The following is an 18,805-nucleotide window of genomic DNA, read 5'->3' on the forward strand; positions in this document are numbered from 1 at the left end:
TAAACATATGAATTTATCTATCACAGAAAAATTATGTAAGTGGCAACAATTTATTTATACCTTATAATTTCATGAAATTAAAAAATTAAACTAAATGCAAATTAAAAAACTGAAGTGTATTAAAAGTTAGCTTACCAAGTACAAGAAATATCCACCAAAGCCAATACTGTCCATTGAAATATCCAGTAAAATAATCAGAAAACTGTGGAGTGAACACAAATACATTAGCAATGCTCGCATAGCTAAATTGAAAATTGTGAATTAGTCTGCCTCATGATACCTCAAGTAATGGTAAGCACTTGAAAACATTATAAAAATGAGGAAATACAGCAGGACATGTATATTTGAGGGAGAGAATGCATATAATAGCAAATTCATGCAAAAATATTTATCAGAAACAAGTTCAAACTGCTTGTAAGAATGATAGATACATGCTATGTAATCTGAATCCATTAAAGAGTTCACGTCAGTTCTTTCTTCATAATCTCTCAAAGCCACAACTACTGTCCCAAGCACACTACAGCAACCTGCTGCTTTAGATATTAACACCAAAAGCCACATTAGTTTAATCTTATCAGATGGGGATGTTCTACTGACCTCTAAAAAGAAAAGCTTTTGACCTTCTGTACACCCCCTACTGTTAATCACTGCCAAGAATACTAGGCACATAAAGACCCCCAACTCATTAGAGTCTTTTTATTTTCAAACTAGATGCTCCAGCATTCAGTTCCCAACCGTGAGTTGAAAACAGCTAAATGAACCTTGAAGTGGCATTTCAACAGTTCCTATTAGTGGCCATAGTAGACAGTTTTATATTCTCTGTGAAATGAGAATATGAACAAACAGATGGAAGGCGGAGCTCAATGATAGTGGACACAGGTATATTTCCATGTGAGACTCCAGACATCAATGATTTGCCATTTAAAAGTTTAAAGAATCAGTCTAATTGTCTACAGAGTTATTTCAGATAATTCTGCCCTTTTACCCATTAGCAACTAGACAATGCCATAAATAAATACTTACGCAAAAAATACAAAAAATAGACTTGTTTTATCTATTCTGTTCCCATTGGACAACTGAATCTGATTCAGCTAAAATTGATTTTTCATAAGTACAAATTTGCCTTCAAATTTGAAATCATTTAAAATTATCTCCAGCTTCATAGGTAATTATTTCCAACTATTACTGGAAAATTTCCATAAAGTTTAAAAACATATAGCTTTAGAACTTATAAAGCTTATAGCTCTAAAGATAGCAAAAATGCTTAGAAATTGTAAATTATGTCACTGTTGAGGAAACATATCTATTAAAGGTTATCTAAGTCTGTTTGTAAAAACCATTTAAGTATTTTCACAGGATGTCTTGCAATTAATAAATGAGCGATGATGTAAATTTTCTGCTTAGCATTTTGGAAATTTTTAAGCACCATTAAAGATGCAAATCCAGCAGACTCTGGGAACTTTAAAATACATATACAACAAGGGAAAAACTAAAATATTGGAAAAATATAGCTTGTAAAGTAGGACTGCACTACACTAAATTTTATTCTAGTGATTAAAAATGGAAATAAAAAATTTTCATAGAAACTTTAGATGCTATAGAACAAAATTTTCTAATTTTTAAATAATCTAATGTATAACATTACCTACTAACAGACAGAAAATTAAGCTAAATAATGAACTACCTTCACCTTGAAGTCAAAGACTATGTAAACTAATAAATTAATAAGATTTTTAAATTCCTTACTAAGTCATCAAAAGTGTTTAAAAATACTAACACCATAAGGTTGAGCCAAGTTGATAAACTGTTTTTTTTAAATAAGTAAGTCAATCAAGTTGATGGGCTAATCAGAGGCTGCTGAAAAGAAATTTGGGGTGGGGGGGAATCAACAATGAGAATGTATCTGATTTTATTTTATTAACTTAACATCAATATTTATTGCTTATATCCTATTTTCAAAAAGACTTGCTAGTTTTATTAAATAATTTTAAGGAAACAATAAAAACATCAAAAAGCCTTAGACTGAAAAAATATCAGGATCTTGAGCTAAAGATAATTATGTTAAATCTGAGATGCGTGGCAGTTTAGAAACAAAAAAGTAAAGCAGCAGTGTAATTTATAAATTATCGTAATAAAAGGAAAACACCAGGTTTGGGGAGAAAACCTTTCTCTCAAAACTAAATTGCAAAGAGAATTTATTGTTTGCAGCATCATAATAAAAGTCAAAGTATAGTGTCATAGAAGCAAAACATAATTAAGAAAACAGGCACTGAATTCAAACCAGGCAAGGCTCTAATCCCTACAGAAACTACAGAATATTGAGGAAGTTATCAGGCTTTTTTTATTCTTAGTTTCATCATCAACAAAGTGACTAGATGTCACTAGCATTACTGATTCAGATAGGGGTAAAGAATTTCATGTATGCAATGAACTATGCCTGGAACATATTTAGTGCACAATAAATGGCAGCTGTGTTATTTTATACAAAAGTTCTTTTTAAATTCTTATGTCAATTCTCAGTATACACAAAAGGTACAATCATAACTTTAACTCAGTCAAGGTATTCTAAAGATAAACTAAACACTTTTGATGATCAAACTTGATAGAGAGTACATATCTTACAAAACTTTGAAAAGCTTCAGTTTTGAATTTATATACCCCACCCCTATCACAATATGTGAAGGTAATTACTAGGTAATTTCTCCCCTTCTCAACTAGGGGTTTATGAAAAAATGAGCATCTAGAATGATAAATTTACATATTTAGAAGAACTGAAAAAATATATTCAAATTATTTTCTGTAACATAAATGAGAAATGTCATCTGAATTAATTCTATTACTAACAACCAAAGTTCGACATGACTACGTCTCACTCTTGAACTTTTTCTAGTAAAAACTTTTTCAACAGTAGTATGCTTTATAACATCTCACTGATTTATTATAGTCATGGTGGGAACCCACTTTACTTTTTTTTTTTTTAAGATTTATTTATTTGTACATACAGAACTGGGGTACAGGCCAGAGGCTCAGGAGTGGCGAGAGGCTTCACCAGAAACAGAGTGAGAAACAGAACAGGCCGACTGATGAAGTACACTGCTGAGGGGAGCAGCGGGCAGGTCAGGAGAGGTCTGCCACGCCATGTGGTCACCTCCGGGGCAGGCAGGGATTGAACTCATGCGGAAGTGGCTTTAACTTCTCAGTGCAGTGCTTTAACCCTCTGCGCCACCAGGAAGGGCCACCACTTTACATTTTTTGAAATAAAATTAGAACAAGAATCTGCCAGGGAGCAAGTTTTACAATGACTCAGGATTTAATCAGGTCCCAACCAAGAATCAAGTTATTAATAACTAAAACCTGCAATCTGATCTGATAGGATTAGTGAAAACCTGGAGAGATTAAAAAAAAAATTTTAAATAATGGACTCATGAAGTCCATAGTTTTTATATGGGTAATTTTTAAATCAAATTGATAAGGCAGGTACATAACTGAAGTTTATAAAGAATTAGGAGAAGCTGACATATCAGACCTATCATTCAACTGAAATTTTGAGGATCTACGTCATTCAATTAGAAGTCAATGTTCAAATAAATGTTATTTGAAGAAATAATGTTTAATACAATATTATTAACTATATAACAGCATTTAAATGTGGGAGTAGCTTTTAGACTTATCAAAACAATAAACAGCCTTACTTGATCATTCTCCTAGGCCTTATTTTGAAAAAATGTTTTATGAAAAAGGAAGCAACAGGGGTCTTTATGAGGAAAAAATAAAGAGCTGACGGAAGATCATACAAACAATACTACTGCCTGTGTGACCTTTACAGAAAACTATTTTGGGACTAGAAATTGTTGAGATGGGATAACAAAAAGACTTATTGTTTTCCTATACACCATCATATAAATGATAAAATATAGCTAGATAAAACATAATTTCCTAGAATAGGAAATAAGGGAAAATCTTAAACGAAACATAAAGGGAAAAAAGAAAGTTCTAAGTCACTTCAAAGACCTATACTTTACTCCTGAACTCTTAATGCTACTAAAAAAATGGAAATGAGGAGTTAAGTCAACTAATTAGTAGATTTTACACTTCAAATGATTTAAGGAATGTCTGTATCATACAATAACTAATAACCATGATTTACTGAATACATATGTATGTTACACAAAAACTAGGCAAAATGCTTTTATTATTTCCATAACTCACAAAAATTCTTTTTAAAAAACCTATGATAAGCCTATTATTATAAAGAAACCAAAACTTAAAACAATTCTAAAATTTCAAGTTAAAACATAGATATAAAGAAGTTGAGATTCAAACTTAAGTTTTTCTAATTTCAAGTCTTTTCCTGTGTACTAAAACAAGCTGTCATATAAAATTTTAGCATGTTCGCACTGAAGTCACTATAATAATAGGAAGAGCAAGTCTCAAAATAATAGAATTCACATACCCCCAAAAGGAACATTTATAAACTACCTAAGAAATTTTAATTTTAGAGATAAAAGTGGATATGAAGATACTCACCCTGACAATAAGGATCCATTTGATCAACGAAAGACCAAATCCACAGATAGCACCATACCTTCCAGCTATGGTATTGGTGATACAGAAGGATAAGCAAAATCCAAGCCAGTTGAAAATAAATGCCACTAAAAGAGAAAGTTTGTTTAAAGATCACATCTTGGAAACAAATTAAGAGACAATATTAATAGAAAAAGCAGTCTCAATAGAAAAAACAAGTCTCTCAATACCAAGTAAGCCTTTTTAAAAAATAACTTTTGTAAATGTATTCACTATTTGCCTATACATTAAAAACTGGGTAAGTTTGGTCTCTTGTCACTTTGGTCAACGAATGAAATAATTTGTAAATATGGTTCCCAGAGCAAACATCATCTCTTCTTCATACCTAACAAAATTTGCTTTGTATACTCCCTGATAACCGACCTACCTCTACAGTCTGTGTTTGAGGGAAGGCTCCACCCTCCCTTACTCCACAGATGTTAGGTCCTGAGTAGTTTGGGCAGGAAAGGGGTATCAAGGAGAGGGGAATTAAAGTGGGTCTACAATCCTTGCCAATCACTCTTTTTAACAGGACTTGTAAAACACATTGGTTCTTATAAACACAGCAAGAGAAGGGAAGGTGGAATATACAGGTTAAATAGCAGTGACTCTAAATCACTACTGAAGCTGGGTGATGGACATTTATCAAACTATTGCCCAAATTTATATATACCTGAAGATTTCTACAATAAAAATCTGTTTTTAAAAAAGAAAAGAAACGGTCCTTGCTCTGCTCTTTAATGACATGTTTGGACATAGTATCTGGAATTCCCTCTGGGATCATGCTATCAACCTGAGATTAAATATCACTCCAAAATATGGAGAGTGTGAGGAAAAGCAAAGAACGCCAGTCACAACACTGGTGTGCTCTATCCCTGAGATAAGCTTATCCATGAATTTTGTTTTTGACATAATTTCCCATTTGAAAAAAAGAGCTGAAGAGTGTCCAATTTCTTGCAGTCAAAACCACTGACACAAGTTCTTGAGATGTAATGAGAGTGTCCAGTTTGTGTCTAAGAGATCTGTATCGTCAAAATAAAAATAGCCATCCTATCAAAAGTTGTAAAGACCAAGTTGAGCCTCTTCAACCAACCCTCAGGGAAAACAAAGCAAATTATCTAAAAATCTGATTCCACAGAGCTCAAGGAAAAAGCTAACACTTTAGGATAAGTTTAACTGAAATAGCTATTTCTTTGAAGGAGTTCTCTCTCTCAAGTAATTTCTTCCTTTCTAAAGTCCTCTACTCTCAGCTGTCTTGAACAGCTGGGGAAGGTGGAATACAGTGCAGCAGTGAAGAGTGAGTTTTGAAACAGAGAAAGGGTTTGAATCGTGTGCCCCACTCACTCAAGGTGGCCTGGACTCACTACTGATTTCTGTGAACCACAGTTCTCTGACCTATAAGGGCACCTATTTCATAAGGTTGATAAAATATTAAGTGACATCATGAATGTAAAACCTTAGTGCAAAATCTACCTTAGTGCAAAACCTAGCACCAGGTGATGGCTACATAAATATTAGATATCATTACTACTAATGAGCTCTCACTTTACAAGTAAGTTCTATCTTTTCTGTGAAACAATTCCAGGAAACACTCCTGGAAATAAAGCTTGTTTACTCTCTGCTTTCTTTAATTTCAAGCCAAAATACTGTTCAGTACTTTAATATCCTTTCTACCTGTGCTACCCAATGCCACTAATAACACTTTTTTCCTCCTGCCCAAGTAACTCATTCTGATCTACAAGGTAGTTATTCACATTTAAGTTTTTTTAACTATATAAAATTTAAAAATTCCTCAGTCACACCACATTTCAAATGCTCAACAGCCAGCCACATGTGATCTGTAGCTACTATACTGGACACCCCCCGAAAATAGAACATTCTATTAATGGAAACAGCTGCACTATATTCAACTGACAATGTGTGTTAGCCTGTAGGGGAAAATATATCACTTAACCAACCAAAATATAATTCGGTATCTACTTAAAATAAAGAATTTGCAACAACAAATGTTGTAGAAATTCCCACCTGGTGTGTTATACTGTGTAATTACAGACTGTTGTTAATAACAGTTCTCACCTCTCAGCCTGTAGGGCAGGCAGGGGAAGCCTGGGACAGAGAGCTGACTCCCGCCAGCCAACAGCACCTTTACTCCAGTATGCTATAAATATTCTATTATTTTCTAAGCATGTCATGTTGTTAAAACATAGAAAGCATTGATGGTGAAAGCTGAAAACAGCAAAATACTTAAAAAGTATCTACCTTTGATGTGGGTATGCTTCTCATTTTGGAGGGAAAAAAAATTAAGTACAGTTCCTTCAAAATCAGACTTACTACTATTAGAAATCTCATTGCATGCATTCCAAGAACAAAATACAAAAGAGAAAAATCTTTTCTAAGCCATCATATTCTATTTTCGCTCTCTGCCACCAGTATGTTTATCTTTAACCTGTGTTAATGTAATACAGTCTGTAATAAACTAAACTGTGATCCTCAACTACCAAGCTGAAATCAGAACGTTCCAGTATTTAGAGATCGGCCTTTTAGGGAGGTAATCATGATTATGTGAGGTCACATGGGTAGAGTCCTAACCTGAGAGAATTGTTATGTTATGAAGGACGAGTAAGGAACTCAATGAACTCTCTTTCTACACACACAGAGAGGAAAGACCACGTTATGACATACCAAAATAACAGTCATTTGTAAGGAAGAAAGAGAATTCTCACCAGAAATCAACTTTTCCAGTACCCTCATTTTGGATTTCTAATCTACAGAATTGTAAGAAAATTAATTTCCAACTAAAATACTTCTGTAAGCATTCCCTCTTAAAATTCTGGAAGACTTTGAGAAATGTAGATATTAGTTTGTCTTTGCAGATTTGGTAGAACTCACTAGAGCAAAACAATCTGGCCCTAGGCTTTTTGTTTTGGGGAGACTGAATTGCTGTTTCAATTTCCTTGCTTTTCATTTTCTATTTCATTTATTTTTGCTCTGAATTTTATTATTTCTTTCCTTCTGTTAGCTTCTGGTTTTATTTGTTCTTCTTTTTCTATTCCCTATATGGCAAGGCCCAAGATGGAACCTAAAGAATCAACAGACTTATACAGTCTATAGTCCTCAAAGTGAGTTTTTAGGGAGCAAGCAGCAAAGAAGTGGGGCAATTAACCCAGAAAAGTCAGTAAAGAATGCTAAGTGTTGTCCTGACTCTTCATGTCTAAATCATCTTTAGAGTGCCCGTCTTTGTAAAAAAGCTAATCAGGCCGGTTCAGACAGGTTAATGACATGAAAGAAGGTTGCCTATCCCTTAAAATATTATTATTTATTACTAAAAGTAACTGAATCTCCAGTTAAAGACAGGGAAAGAACACTCTATAATTAATATTTCATATATTTTAATTCATTTGATTCTCATACTAGTTTTTTAATGACAAGGTCAGAATCTATTCCATATTACAAAAGAACAAAATGAGATTTAGGAAGCTCCACATGAAGTTACAAGACAAGCAAATAAAAACCTAGGACTGGCGCGTTCAAGTGTCCAGTGATATACTTGTACATACTTTCCAAAGTATGTACAAAAAAAAAACCTAAAACCTAAAAAGGCAGTATTGTATGCTACAGTTTAGCCATTAAATTTACAAGATTATTATTAGAAAGGGAAAAATAGCAACTTTATAGTGAAGAAAACTGGCAAATACCACCTTAGCCTAATATTTGTATCACCAGTAATTAACATACACCCTGATCACTGCCTCCTGATATGATACTCTTAGAAGTGCACATCATTTCTGAGGTATTCTTGGAAAACAACAAACATAATTTGAATCTAGTTTTTTAAGGACACATTAGATAAAAGCTAACTTGAGAGACATTCTACAAAACAACTAGCTAATACTCTTCAAAAGAATCAAAGTTATAAGAAATAAAGTAAATAAAGTTAGGAAACGAAAGTATTCCAGATCAAAGCAGATTTAGGAAACACAGCAAAAAAAAAAAAAAAAAAACAATGCTTAATCCTAAGTGATATTCTGAACAAGAAAAAGGTCATTAGTGGACAAAAAGGTTGCTGACTGGCAAAATTTAAATAATGTCTATCCCCACTAGTCAGTAGTACTTCATTATTGTCATTTTTCTAATACTGATCACTGGGCTGAAGTTACATAAAATGTTAACACTTGGAAAAAGTGCTTGAAAGTTAGCTAGAAATTGTCAAATTTTTGCAACTTTACTGTAAGTATGAAAACTACTCCAAAATAAAGATTAAGAAATTATAAACTTTTAAAAATTTCATACTTGCTTTGAAAATGAAAACTATGAAAATATATATATATATAAAATTCTAAAACTAATAAGTACTTATTAATTTTTTTGACATGGAAAAAATCCATATTAAGTTCCTAGACAAAAAATAATCAACTTTAGTATTCTTAATTCAAAATTGCACAAGGTAAATTTCTGTATTACATTTGGGCATTCTTTGTTTAGACTATTAGTTACTAGTAAAATCATTAAGCTAACCACTTATTAGCCTGAAGAGATTCCCCCCAATTATAAGCAACAAGGTGACAAAAAAAATCCCTTTGCTTGTAAGCAAAACAACTGAATAAAACATACTACTCACAAATTATTTACAAATACTGTATGAATTTCTTAAGTTATACTTAAACAATTTTTAGATACTCTCCTTTTGGTTCACCTATGTCACCCCAAAAACTGTATGAAAGCACATTTCACATAGACAAAACAACTCTTCAATGTATTGTTTATCAATGTGTGGTACGCAAACAGATCAATTGTTCTATATAGCTTTTATGACTGGTCCATAGAAAGAACTTGCTGAATAATGTTCAACATCATTACACTAGAAAATGCATAGTAAAGCTATGAAAAATACCACCAATCTCAATATCAAATGCTACTGAAGATGCAGAGGGACAGGAAATCTCATTCACTGCTAATGAGAATGCAAAATGGTACAGCCACTCTGGAAGACAGTCTGCCATTTTCTTATAAATTGGAATTCATGTTTCAAAACTCTTCCAATTCCTTTTTAAAGTCAAAAATAACTTAATTTTTCTTTAATTATGATTCAAGAATAAGATTGAATAATTAAAGTGATTAATTACTGCTATAACACACTGATATAATGATTCATACATGATATAAAAGCTAATAAACCTTGAGGGAAAAATTTTCTAAACAGAGCCCATTACATGTTTAAGTACTAGAGTTCAAGATAATTTCCACAGACTGGCAACTCTCCAATGAACCAAATCTTAACTTCTAGGATTCAACTTACAAATAACTTATTTCTTTTCTAGTCCCTTAAATTTTTTTTAAAAAAAAGATGAAATAAAAACAAGGTTAAGCATGCATGAGGTATTTCGTGATGATACTTAAAAGGGATTCTAAGAAATAGAAACACTAGCAATGATTATATACTTTCTTTACATTTCTTTACATTTTCTTTACATTTTCTGAACAAGGACAAGAAATTATCTAACCAAATTTGTGAGTAAACTTTTTTAGAATTACATGTGGTAAAGACTAAAATGCAAACACTGAAAACAGAGAAGGCAAGAATTAAAGCAAAAGTTTTAATTAAAATAATCCTACTGATATTGTGGTTTATTATGGTTTTATTTGTACAGTGTATACAACCTAAAGTGCTTAAGTTATAAAATGCATTAAATAAAATCTACGTAGGCATCTTAAAAATTGACAATAGATAGAACCTAGATAATGAGTTGTTTCACTAAGCATGGAAAATGGAGCAAATTGCAATTTGCAGGATAACCACTAGGTGGTAGTAATTACAAATAAATCTATGCTTCTCCAACAAATAAGCTCCAGCCCACCAAAAAAAAAATCAATAAATGAAAGTAAAAAATAATCTATAACTTTACTCTTATAATATTAGTTTAATATTTCTGGAATATGAAGCAGTAAAATACAAGTTATAGAAATGTAAAAGATAATTTATATTAAATATACTGAAATATAAACATTTATAATACCAACATTGCAAAAAAAAGAATCAAGTTTTTAGGTCACCATGCATTTACAACACTGCTCATCGGTGAAATATTTTCAAATCTAAATAGTAAAAATTAAAAAGAAGATAGTAGGGTTAAGTAAAATATGGTAATAGAAAAAAATAACAGTCACTAGGTGATATTAAATAATATTTACTTATAACAAGGATTTAAATTAAAAACACCACCATAAACTGAAACTATTTTCAAATATGTTTTCTCAAAAGACAAAAATATGAAAATTAATGTTTGCACTAATTTTGTAAACAATATGGGAAATTTGTTATCTACATAAAGGGTTACCAGTTGAACTATAACACAAATTAAAAAGCAAGGCTCCTTTTCCAACTTTCCTCTTTAGTTCAAAGGCACTAAATTAAGTCCTCTATCTGCAAAGCAGAATTTATAGATTTATTCAACATGTACCTACAGCACTAAATAGACTTGCAGCATTCTCATAATAAATTTAGCTTTTTATATCTGTACAGTCAGACTGTATAATGACTTTAATAGGTAGTTACCAGGCAAGTGTTTTAATAAATTCTAGGATTTGTAATATAACACATGATCACACAGTTCAAAATCAGGAACAACTTCATTTTAAACAAGATAGATAGAAGCTAACATTATCTGCTTTCTCCACAAAATTACATTAAACATATATACAAACAGTAAGTTCAAAAAAAAAAAAGTTTAGAGCAGAATTAAGACTTACTGAAAAATGCCAGCATGAAAATCCCATCATTACCCACTCTGAGCTGGTCTGCATCACTGAAGTCATCTCTTGGTGGACATTCTTCCTCCTGAATCTATAAAAATTAACATTAAATATAGCTAAGTATACATCACTAAAATAATTAAAACTCTATTACCCTAAATGTAAAGACAAGATTTAAATAAAATCTACTGTCTTCAGTTTGTGATATAGACAAAATGAGATAATTAACTACAATGTCTGGTGCACAGTAAATACCAGCAGTAGTAACTCATAAACACAGAAACATAAAAGTTGAATAAATAACACCACCCTAATGAAATGCTATCAATAAAGATAAATGTGACATGGCTGTATAATGTGAAATAGGAACTTGCATACTCAGTGGTGAAATATAAATTAGTATGCTTGCTATGGTTGGCAATGTAGCAATAACTGTCAACGATAAAAATGTTTACACCCTGTGACCCAGCAATTGCAGCTTTTCAAAATATATTGTAAGGATATGCAAATATTTTCTCCACTTAGAAGAAATGATATATTCCAGATAACTCATTTGCAGCAATGTTAGTAAGAACAAAATATTAAATATAATTAAATACCCATCAGAAGTAGACTACTGTGAGTAGTCTACAAGTCAATGTCTATCTTCCCAGGAAGAGACACTGGCTGCTTTATTATACTATCTTTTGAAGAATGTTTATATCACAGATGACTTTTAAGAAGGAAATAATGCATCTCCAGAGCAGAAGTGTGGATACACTTATTCATCATTGGAAAATTCTGGGTTTCTGAAAGTTGGGTTTCCAAGCTCCACATGATGGCATGGTTGGCCTGCTGTGACTTGACCTTTGGGGCATAGGCTTGGGAAGTGAGAGAAGAAAATGCTTCTGCTTTAGGCTAGCACCATTGCTGTGAATAGTAAAAACTGTATCTCTGATTTAACTCTTTTATCATCTGTCATCATCCAAGAAACTGTGACATATGTATCAGTTGTTAGTTTACAAGTAGGATAAATCTCAGATGTTCACAATTCTTGACGTAGAAATAAAGTGTAAATTATATAACCTATCTAATGAAATTCAGAAAGCAATGTAAAAATTTTAAAACCTAAAAGAACAAATTTTGACTATTCTCATGACAATCTCCAGATACATTAGGTAAAAAGCATTTGTACAATATAATACTTTTTGTGTATTAAATTTTACATTAGCACATTAATGAATCTGCATATAAATACAGAGCATTCTCTGAAAAGTACATTAAAAACTCCAATGTTCAACGAATATTGGAAAAATACATATATTATACAAAGCTTTCCTTTGCTGGTACTTGGGATACATGAGAGTACATAAAACCAAGATGCTTGCTTCTCTGGGGCCTATTTCTAGTATAGGGAGCCTGAGAGTCATCAAAGACATAATAAATCATTTACCTATTTAACCGTTAACCGTGCTCTACAAAGAAATTATAAGGAATAGGATGTTGAGAAATGCTGTGAAATTCACATATAGTTTCAAATATGATGGCCAAACATGCCTCACTGACGTAACACTTGAGCAAAGACTTAAAAGGAGGTAGGAAGAGTCAGCTATACATGTATCTCAGAAATGTTACAGGTAGAAGAATGTCAGCACCAAGGTCTTACGATAGAAAAACATGTGGAATATTAGAGAAAGAGCAATGAGGGTGTCAGAGTTGAAAAGCGTGAACAAGAGAGAAAATAGAAAGAAATGATGTCAAAGATTCAAATGAAAGATTTCAGGTTTTAATGACAAATTGGTAGATCTTTCAAGGTGGTAATCAGTTAAGTAACAGACCTGATACATAATCTCAGTCTTCTACTCATGTCTCAATTTTGTTAGTATACACAGAGGCTCAGAGAAGCTAACCTGATGCCAGAAGGCCATCTGGTTGGTTTCCTTGGACACAGTTTGTGGAAAAAAAGTTTAATTTGGTGACAAACTGAGGAAGGCAGCAGACTAGTCTCTGAAAGACCACCGGGCTGCTCTCTGACAGAGGGCAGAGGTATGGATTTAGTCCCCAGGGAGTGGAAAGGAGGCAGGTAAAGGATCAGCAAGTCCATCCTAGGATATACGCGTCTGTCTGGTGCTTGTCTGAGGCCAGCGCCATCACCTGGTGGTCGGCCAGTCTGCTGTTATCTTTGTGGGGAAGCTCTTTCCCCTTGGAATGTGAAAGAGCAGGGTTTCTCAAGCCTAGAGGGAAGCTAAAGGAAATGAGAGATCTTATCTGATAGGACAGAGAGAGAGAAAGACATACTTTATTGCCACATCAAAGCATCCTGCTCAAGATCACATAATTAGCAGAGTTAAAGCAAAACTTTGGATATAGGACACGGATGTTCTTCCAATGCCCTCATAAAGTTTCACTATGTACGTTCCTGTCCACAAAGACAAAAGATCTTCAAATCCCTTATTTTCATTATTTGGGCAAAATGACTCCTCAATATAGTCACGTATCCTAGGCAGCTTTCCTATGGTAAATTTAATGACTGCCAATGGTCAAATACATATTAATAAAATTGTATATGCACAGTATGAGCCCAAACAAACAAAATCCAGCCTCAGCATGTTACACAGAATATAAATCTTTTATAATCTTTTGAAACATAAGCATGGATATTTTATCATAGAAGATAAAAAAATGCATAAAGCATTTTGCAAATTACCATCAGAAACACGTACACATATTTGAAAATAATATAATTGTTCACTGGTGAGAAAGGACTACTCAATTACAATGTACTGATTCCATGGAACTTTAATCCATCATTAAAATATCTCTATAAGTATTTAAAATAAAAGCCAGCAGAGGCACTGGCTGCTTTGGAAGGATAGAGCCACCCCACTAAACACTGCTTTATAAATCATAAAACTGGTAAAAGACACAAAAATACTCAAGCTATGCTATAATTGAACTGTGGTGTTTTCTTCCTAACTTCTCAACTGTAAAGAAAGCACACTTTTTTTTTAATTGAACACCAACTATGTGCCAGGTATTAGAAACGTAAATACAAAGATCCTGTCCTGGAGCTGCTCACAGTTAGTTACATAGTCTTTATGTCAAAAGACAAGCTACTGAAACAATTTAAGACAAGTTACCCTAAAGCAAACACTACACTACAGTTATGATACTAACTGGTGAACAGTAAAATTTTGTTACACTGAATTACTGAAATTCAAATATTTTCATACAAATATTAAAAAATGAATAGTTCATTTGCATAAATCCTTTAATTGCTCCAGAAAGCAACCCTACACGTGAGCAACAGAAATAGTAGAAGAGTCTTGTTTCCTAGTCTCCTGGCTACCAGCGCTCTCCCAGGGAGAGTGAGCTCCCAGCTCAGCCAGTAAGACTCATTTACAACTGAATGCAAGCAAACGCTAGTCAAATGCTGCCTTTTTATTTTTTTAATCTGAATCAGGTGTAAAAATTCACACTCAAATAGGCTGTTGGAACACTAAATTCATACAAAAATAGGATGTTGGAGCACCAAATTAGAAAGCATGGTGAATTTATAGGATTTTTCTTTTAAAAAGACCTAAGTTCTTTGACACAGTTATATTTTGCTTTCTATGAAACTTCCTCACAAGTCAGTTACAATGTCAGAAGTAAGTGAAGACAGAAAACTTTCCTTTATGGACATGTCCCAGCTCAGGCTGGGGATCACGTTACCTTCTACATGAAGGGCTGGGAAAGACAGGGAAGGGTTCTAACGTCCTCTTCAGAGCTTTCTCTTGAAAAGGTAAAATCACTGCATGCCTTTCTCAGAGCACAGAAAGCAAGAACTAAAGCTTCCTACTTTCTCCGTAAGAGTTCTCTGTCACTGCACGGCAATTAGGAGTAGAGGACTTGAGGTCCCTAATGACCTTTAGGCAGCCCCCGCCAATCTAAGGCCTCTAGGAGATACAGGGTAAGAGGAGTCCCTCAGCTTCACTGTACTGCGTGCACACAAATGTCAGGTGTACAGGGTGACAAAATAAGCAGCCTAGGGTTCAGTTTGATGGAAACTCCACACTTCATTATCTACTTTCCTTCTCCACAATGCTGTTCTCCCAGCATCAAAAATCCTGTATTGGTGCCACCCCTTAATAGACTTGCTTTCTCTCCTCTCCCTGAGGGGAAAGCACAAATAACAGTTTGGGTTTTACTGACTTCACTGAAATGCCCAACTCTATTTGCTGATGTGTATTTGTAACTCTGTGTGCTGAGGTATGGAAGCAGAAGTAGATATGGAAAAGGCTGCAGCAGATGACAGAAACCCATCCAGGAAAGGGGCTCACCTATCTGTTTGCTGGGCTCTGGTACCCAAAGGAGCGTGCTACACAGAAACACCTTGCTCTCCCCCTCTATTGCTCACCTGACTTTAGCTTTGTGTAAAATGTTTTTGAGCACTTTTTTCCTGAACAAAATAGGATGAATCCAGGGCTCTAAAGTGACATTTCTAAAGTTTTAAGCAAGGGGTGGGGGTGGGGGGAGACAATGAATTCTAATCCTACTGTAACAGTCACACTAAAATGTAAATCACTTTCATACTTATCTGTCTGTAAAATAGCATACATGTATCCACTGAATCTCTATTACTTCGAGAGTCACTCCTTTACTAGAAAAATAAAGGACACACATATATTACTATCTCTGTTAGTAAGTCAGGAAGATACACGAGAAAGCAGGTGAGATCCTCAACCATCATTCCAAAATGCGAGGGGATGTGTTAAAAGGGCAAAAAGTGATCTGACAAGCATAATCTGTGCTACTTATTCTTCCTTGAATTCACTCATCACATCACTAGACTGGTCATGCTAATATGTAAGACACCAATAAAAGTGATTGATGATAACAGCTACGGACCACAGAACTAAACCTTAATAAAAGGAGGGTGGTCAGAACATCAACAGTGAAGTTACTGGAGTGCAGGTAACTACAGTGAGTGAGTCATAAGGCAGAGGGTGAAGAGCAGACTTCGACATACCTAAAATCAAAATATAACAAGTAATAAAGTTCTGTTCAAGATAACCTAGAATAACCACAAATGTAGATGGCTTGGGAAAGATCTACAGAAGTATGAACAGAAGGGAAACGTCAAGGAATGGAGAGGTGAATTAACTGTGAAATCCAATTTCAACACACAATGATATACATTAGTAGTAATTTTTTTAATCTATATGTGCACCTCAACACAGACTCATTTTTGATACCTCTAGATGACATGTCAATAACCATCTCCGAAGGAAATAATAATGCTGCTTACTCTTTGAGATGTTTCTGCTGCTGCAGCTGCCATTGCAGCAGCTTTAGCCTTCTCAGCTTCGTCATATGTAGGAAGAGAGGTAGCAACACTGTAGGGAGGTGGCACAGGATAAAACTCATTGTAAACTTCTGTATCTGAAGAAAAACAAAGAGGAATAACCATCAAAACAATTTACAAGTCTGTATTACTGTTTATAGTAGTCCTATGTTATAAACTACATTAACACCTAAATCACTATTATAATGCATATTAACTTAGACCTATATTTATTATAAAGAGAAAAAACTGATAAATATCATCTAAAGGCTAAAACATAAAACAGTAACATGAAGAATGAGTCTCACGCTCACAATATTAGCATGCTCTCTGTGCCTACTGCAATGTTCAAATAATTTACTTGTCTATCATCTCACCATCAAAAAAGGCCTACCAGGAATAAAAGAAAACCTTTACATAGTAATGATCATTTAATATCCACTTCTCTATACATTGACCTTAGCAATTCTGAGATTCAGAGAAGTAAAGCGACCTCAAAATCTAACAACCAATACGTAGCAGAACCCAGGAATTTCCTGACTCCATTTACTTTGCACTGATAACACATAACAAGGTTATGTTATCCCCAATACTCTTTGTACTTCCTATACATGCCAATTTTAGCAACTGTCCTAATCTACACAAACTCACTATTTCTTTTTGCTAAAAGATTCATTTCCACTTGTTAATTTTACTTATTTTTCTTCTACTAAGTCTACAGTTTTCAGAGATTTAAAAGTCTGGGGAACTCCAGTCCCAGCTCCTCTTCTTAGAAGTTGTGTGACTACAAGCAAATCATTAGTCACTATGAAGTTCCACCTTCTCATTCACAAAATTGACCCAAAAAAGAATACTCCAGAAGATTCTTGAAACAAATTGTGAACATCACACAAATGTCCCCTACTACCGATATTTTCCAGACCTATAAATTTAGACATAAAGTGACCTACTGAAGAACAAAATCTCCAGGGAAAACTGGTGGTTTTTAAGCTCTCATGCTTAAAATATAACATCACTAATTAAGAAGCTGATGAAAAGGAGTATCAATTAGCTTAATTAAATATAGACCTACCGTTCTAGAATTACTGTTCATGTGCTCAGTTTCTGTCATTAATAACCTTTTAGTGAAGGTGTAAAAAATAATAAGGATCATTAATCTCAAAAGAATAACTGAACGTTCAGAAACCAGGTTTAGCTTCTTTTTCTCTTGAAATTTATCAAACCTTTAAAAATAACTTGCTACATTATCAAAACTATCCCAGATTATAAAAAATGAGAAGTTTCTCAATTCATTTTATGTTATTTCTATAATAATAACAAAGCCATAAAGTCAGTACATAAAAGTCTAGATTCCATTAATAAAGCTTTGCAAAACTCTAAATACTAACAAATCTGAAACCAGAAAAAATCAGAGTATGAAAACAGACTTACCCCAGAATGAAGAGATAGATTAATAATTTAAAGAAGAAACCTATTAATAACATGCCTTGTTACATCAAAAGCTAAAGGATTAAAACCACGTAACTTTAAGATTAGGGACCAAAGAGATGGCAGAAAGCTGGAAACATTCACTGAAATGATGAAGACGATTGTCAATGGTAGTGAACTGGTGGTAGGGGAGGAGGCAGATGCATTGGTTTTCAGCATAAGCCCATTCTACTACAGTCTGTTTTTTGAAATTCTTCCCATTAACAGGTAGAGACTAATGGGTAATTGTACTAAATAAGGAATAAACTTAGTGACTCGCTTTCATAACAAACAAAATATAGCAGATATGACACTGACTTTTGGGCAGTGAAATAAAAGGTGATATAGTTTCCATCTAGCTTCCAGAAAACTCATTCTTGGAACCCAGAGTTCATTAAGTCAGGAAGCCAGAGCCACATATGGCCACAGAGGCTGATAGCCCAAGGGAGACTGTAGCTGAAGCTTGCATCAACCACCACACATATGAATAAGGAAACCTTCAAGCAACTCCAGGACCAGCGACCTTAGACAACAATCACAGGAGAGGCCAGAAGAGATCATAATCAAGCCTAATCCATTCCTAAAACAGTAAGAATTAATAATAATAAATTACTGCTACTTTACTTCACTAAGTTTTGAGGGAGTTACACAACAAAATAACAGTGTAGTAACAAACAACTGCAGTTTTACCCAGCAGCTTTCAGCATTCAGACACAGATA

At 33.7% G+C, this 18,805-nt stretch overlaps 1 protein-coding gene across 1 annotated transcript in view; it reads right to left on the bottom strand.

Annotated features, from left to right (window-relative positions):
- NDFIP2 (Nedd4 family interacting protein 2) overlaps positions 1-18,805 on the bottom strand; it is a 55,259-nt gene that overhangs the window by 4,413 nt on the left and 32,041 nt on the right. Inside the window, exons 3-6 of the mRNA XM_004680075.2 lie at positions 16,583-16,716; positions 11,311-11,404; positions 4,528-4,652; positions 136-202 (exon numbers count right to left, since the gene is read on the bottom strand). Coding sequence (XP_004680132.1) covers positions 136-202; positions 4,528-4,652; positions 11,311-11,404; positions 16,583-16,716 — 420 coding nt within the window. The remainder of the gene's footprint in view (positions 1-135; positions 203-4,527; positions 4,653-11,310; positions 11,405-16,582; positions 16,717-18,805) is intronic.

The sequence above is a fragment of the Condylura cristata genome, unplaced genomic scaffold, assembly GCF_000260355.1.
Source record: "Condylura cristata isolate star-nosed mole 26May11 unplaced genomic scaffold, ConCri1.0 scaffold00010, whole genome shotgun sequence".
In the NCBI taxonomy this organism is placed as follows: domain Eukaryota; kingdom Metazoa; phylum Chordata; class Mammalia; order Eulipotyphla; family Talpidae; genus Condylura; species Condylura cristata.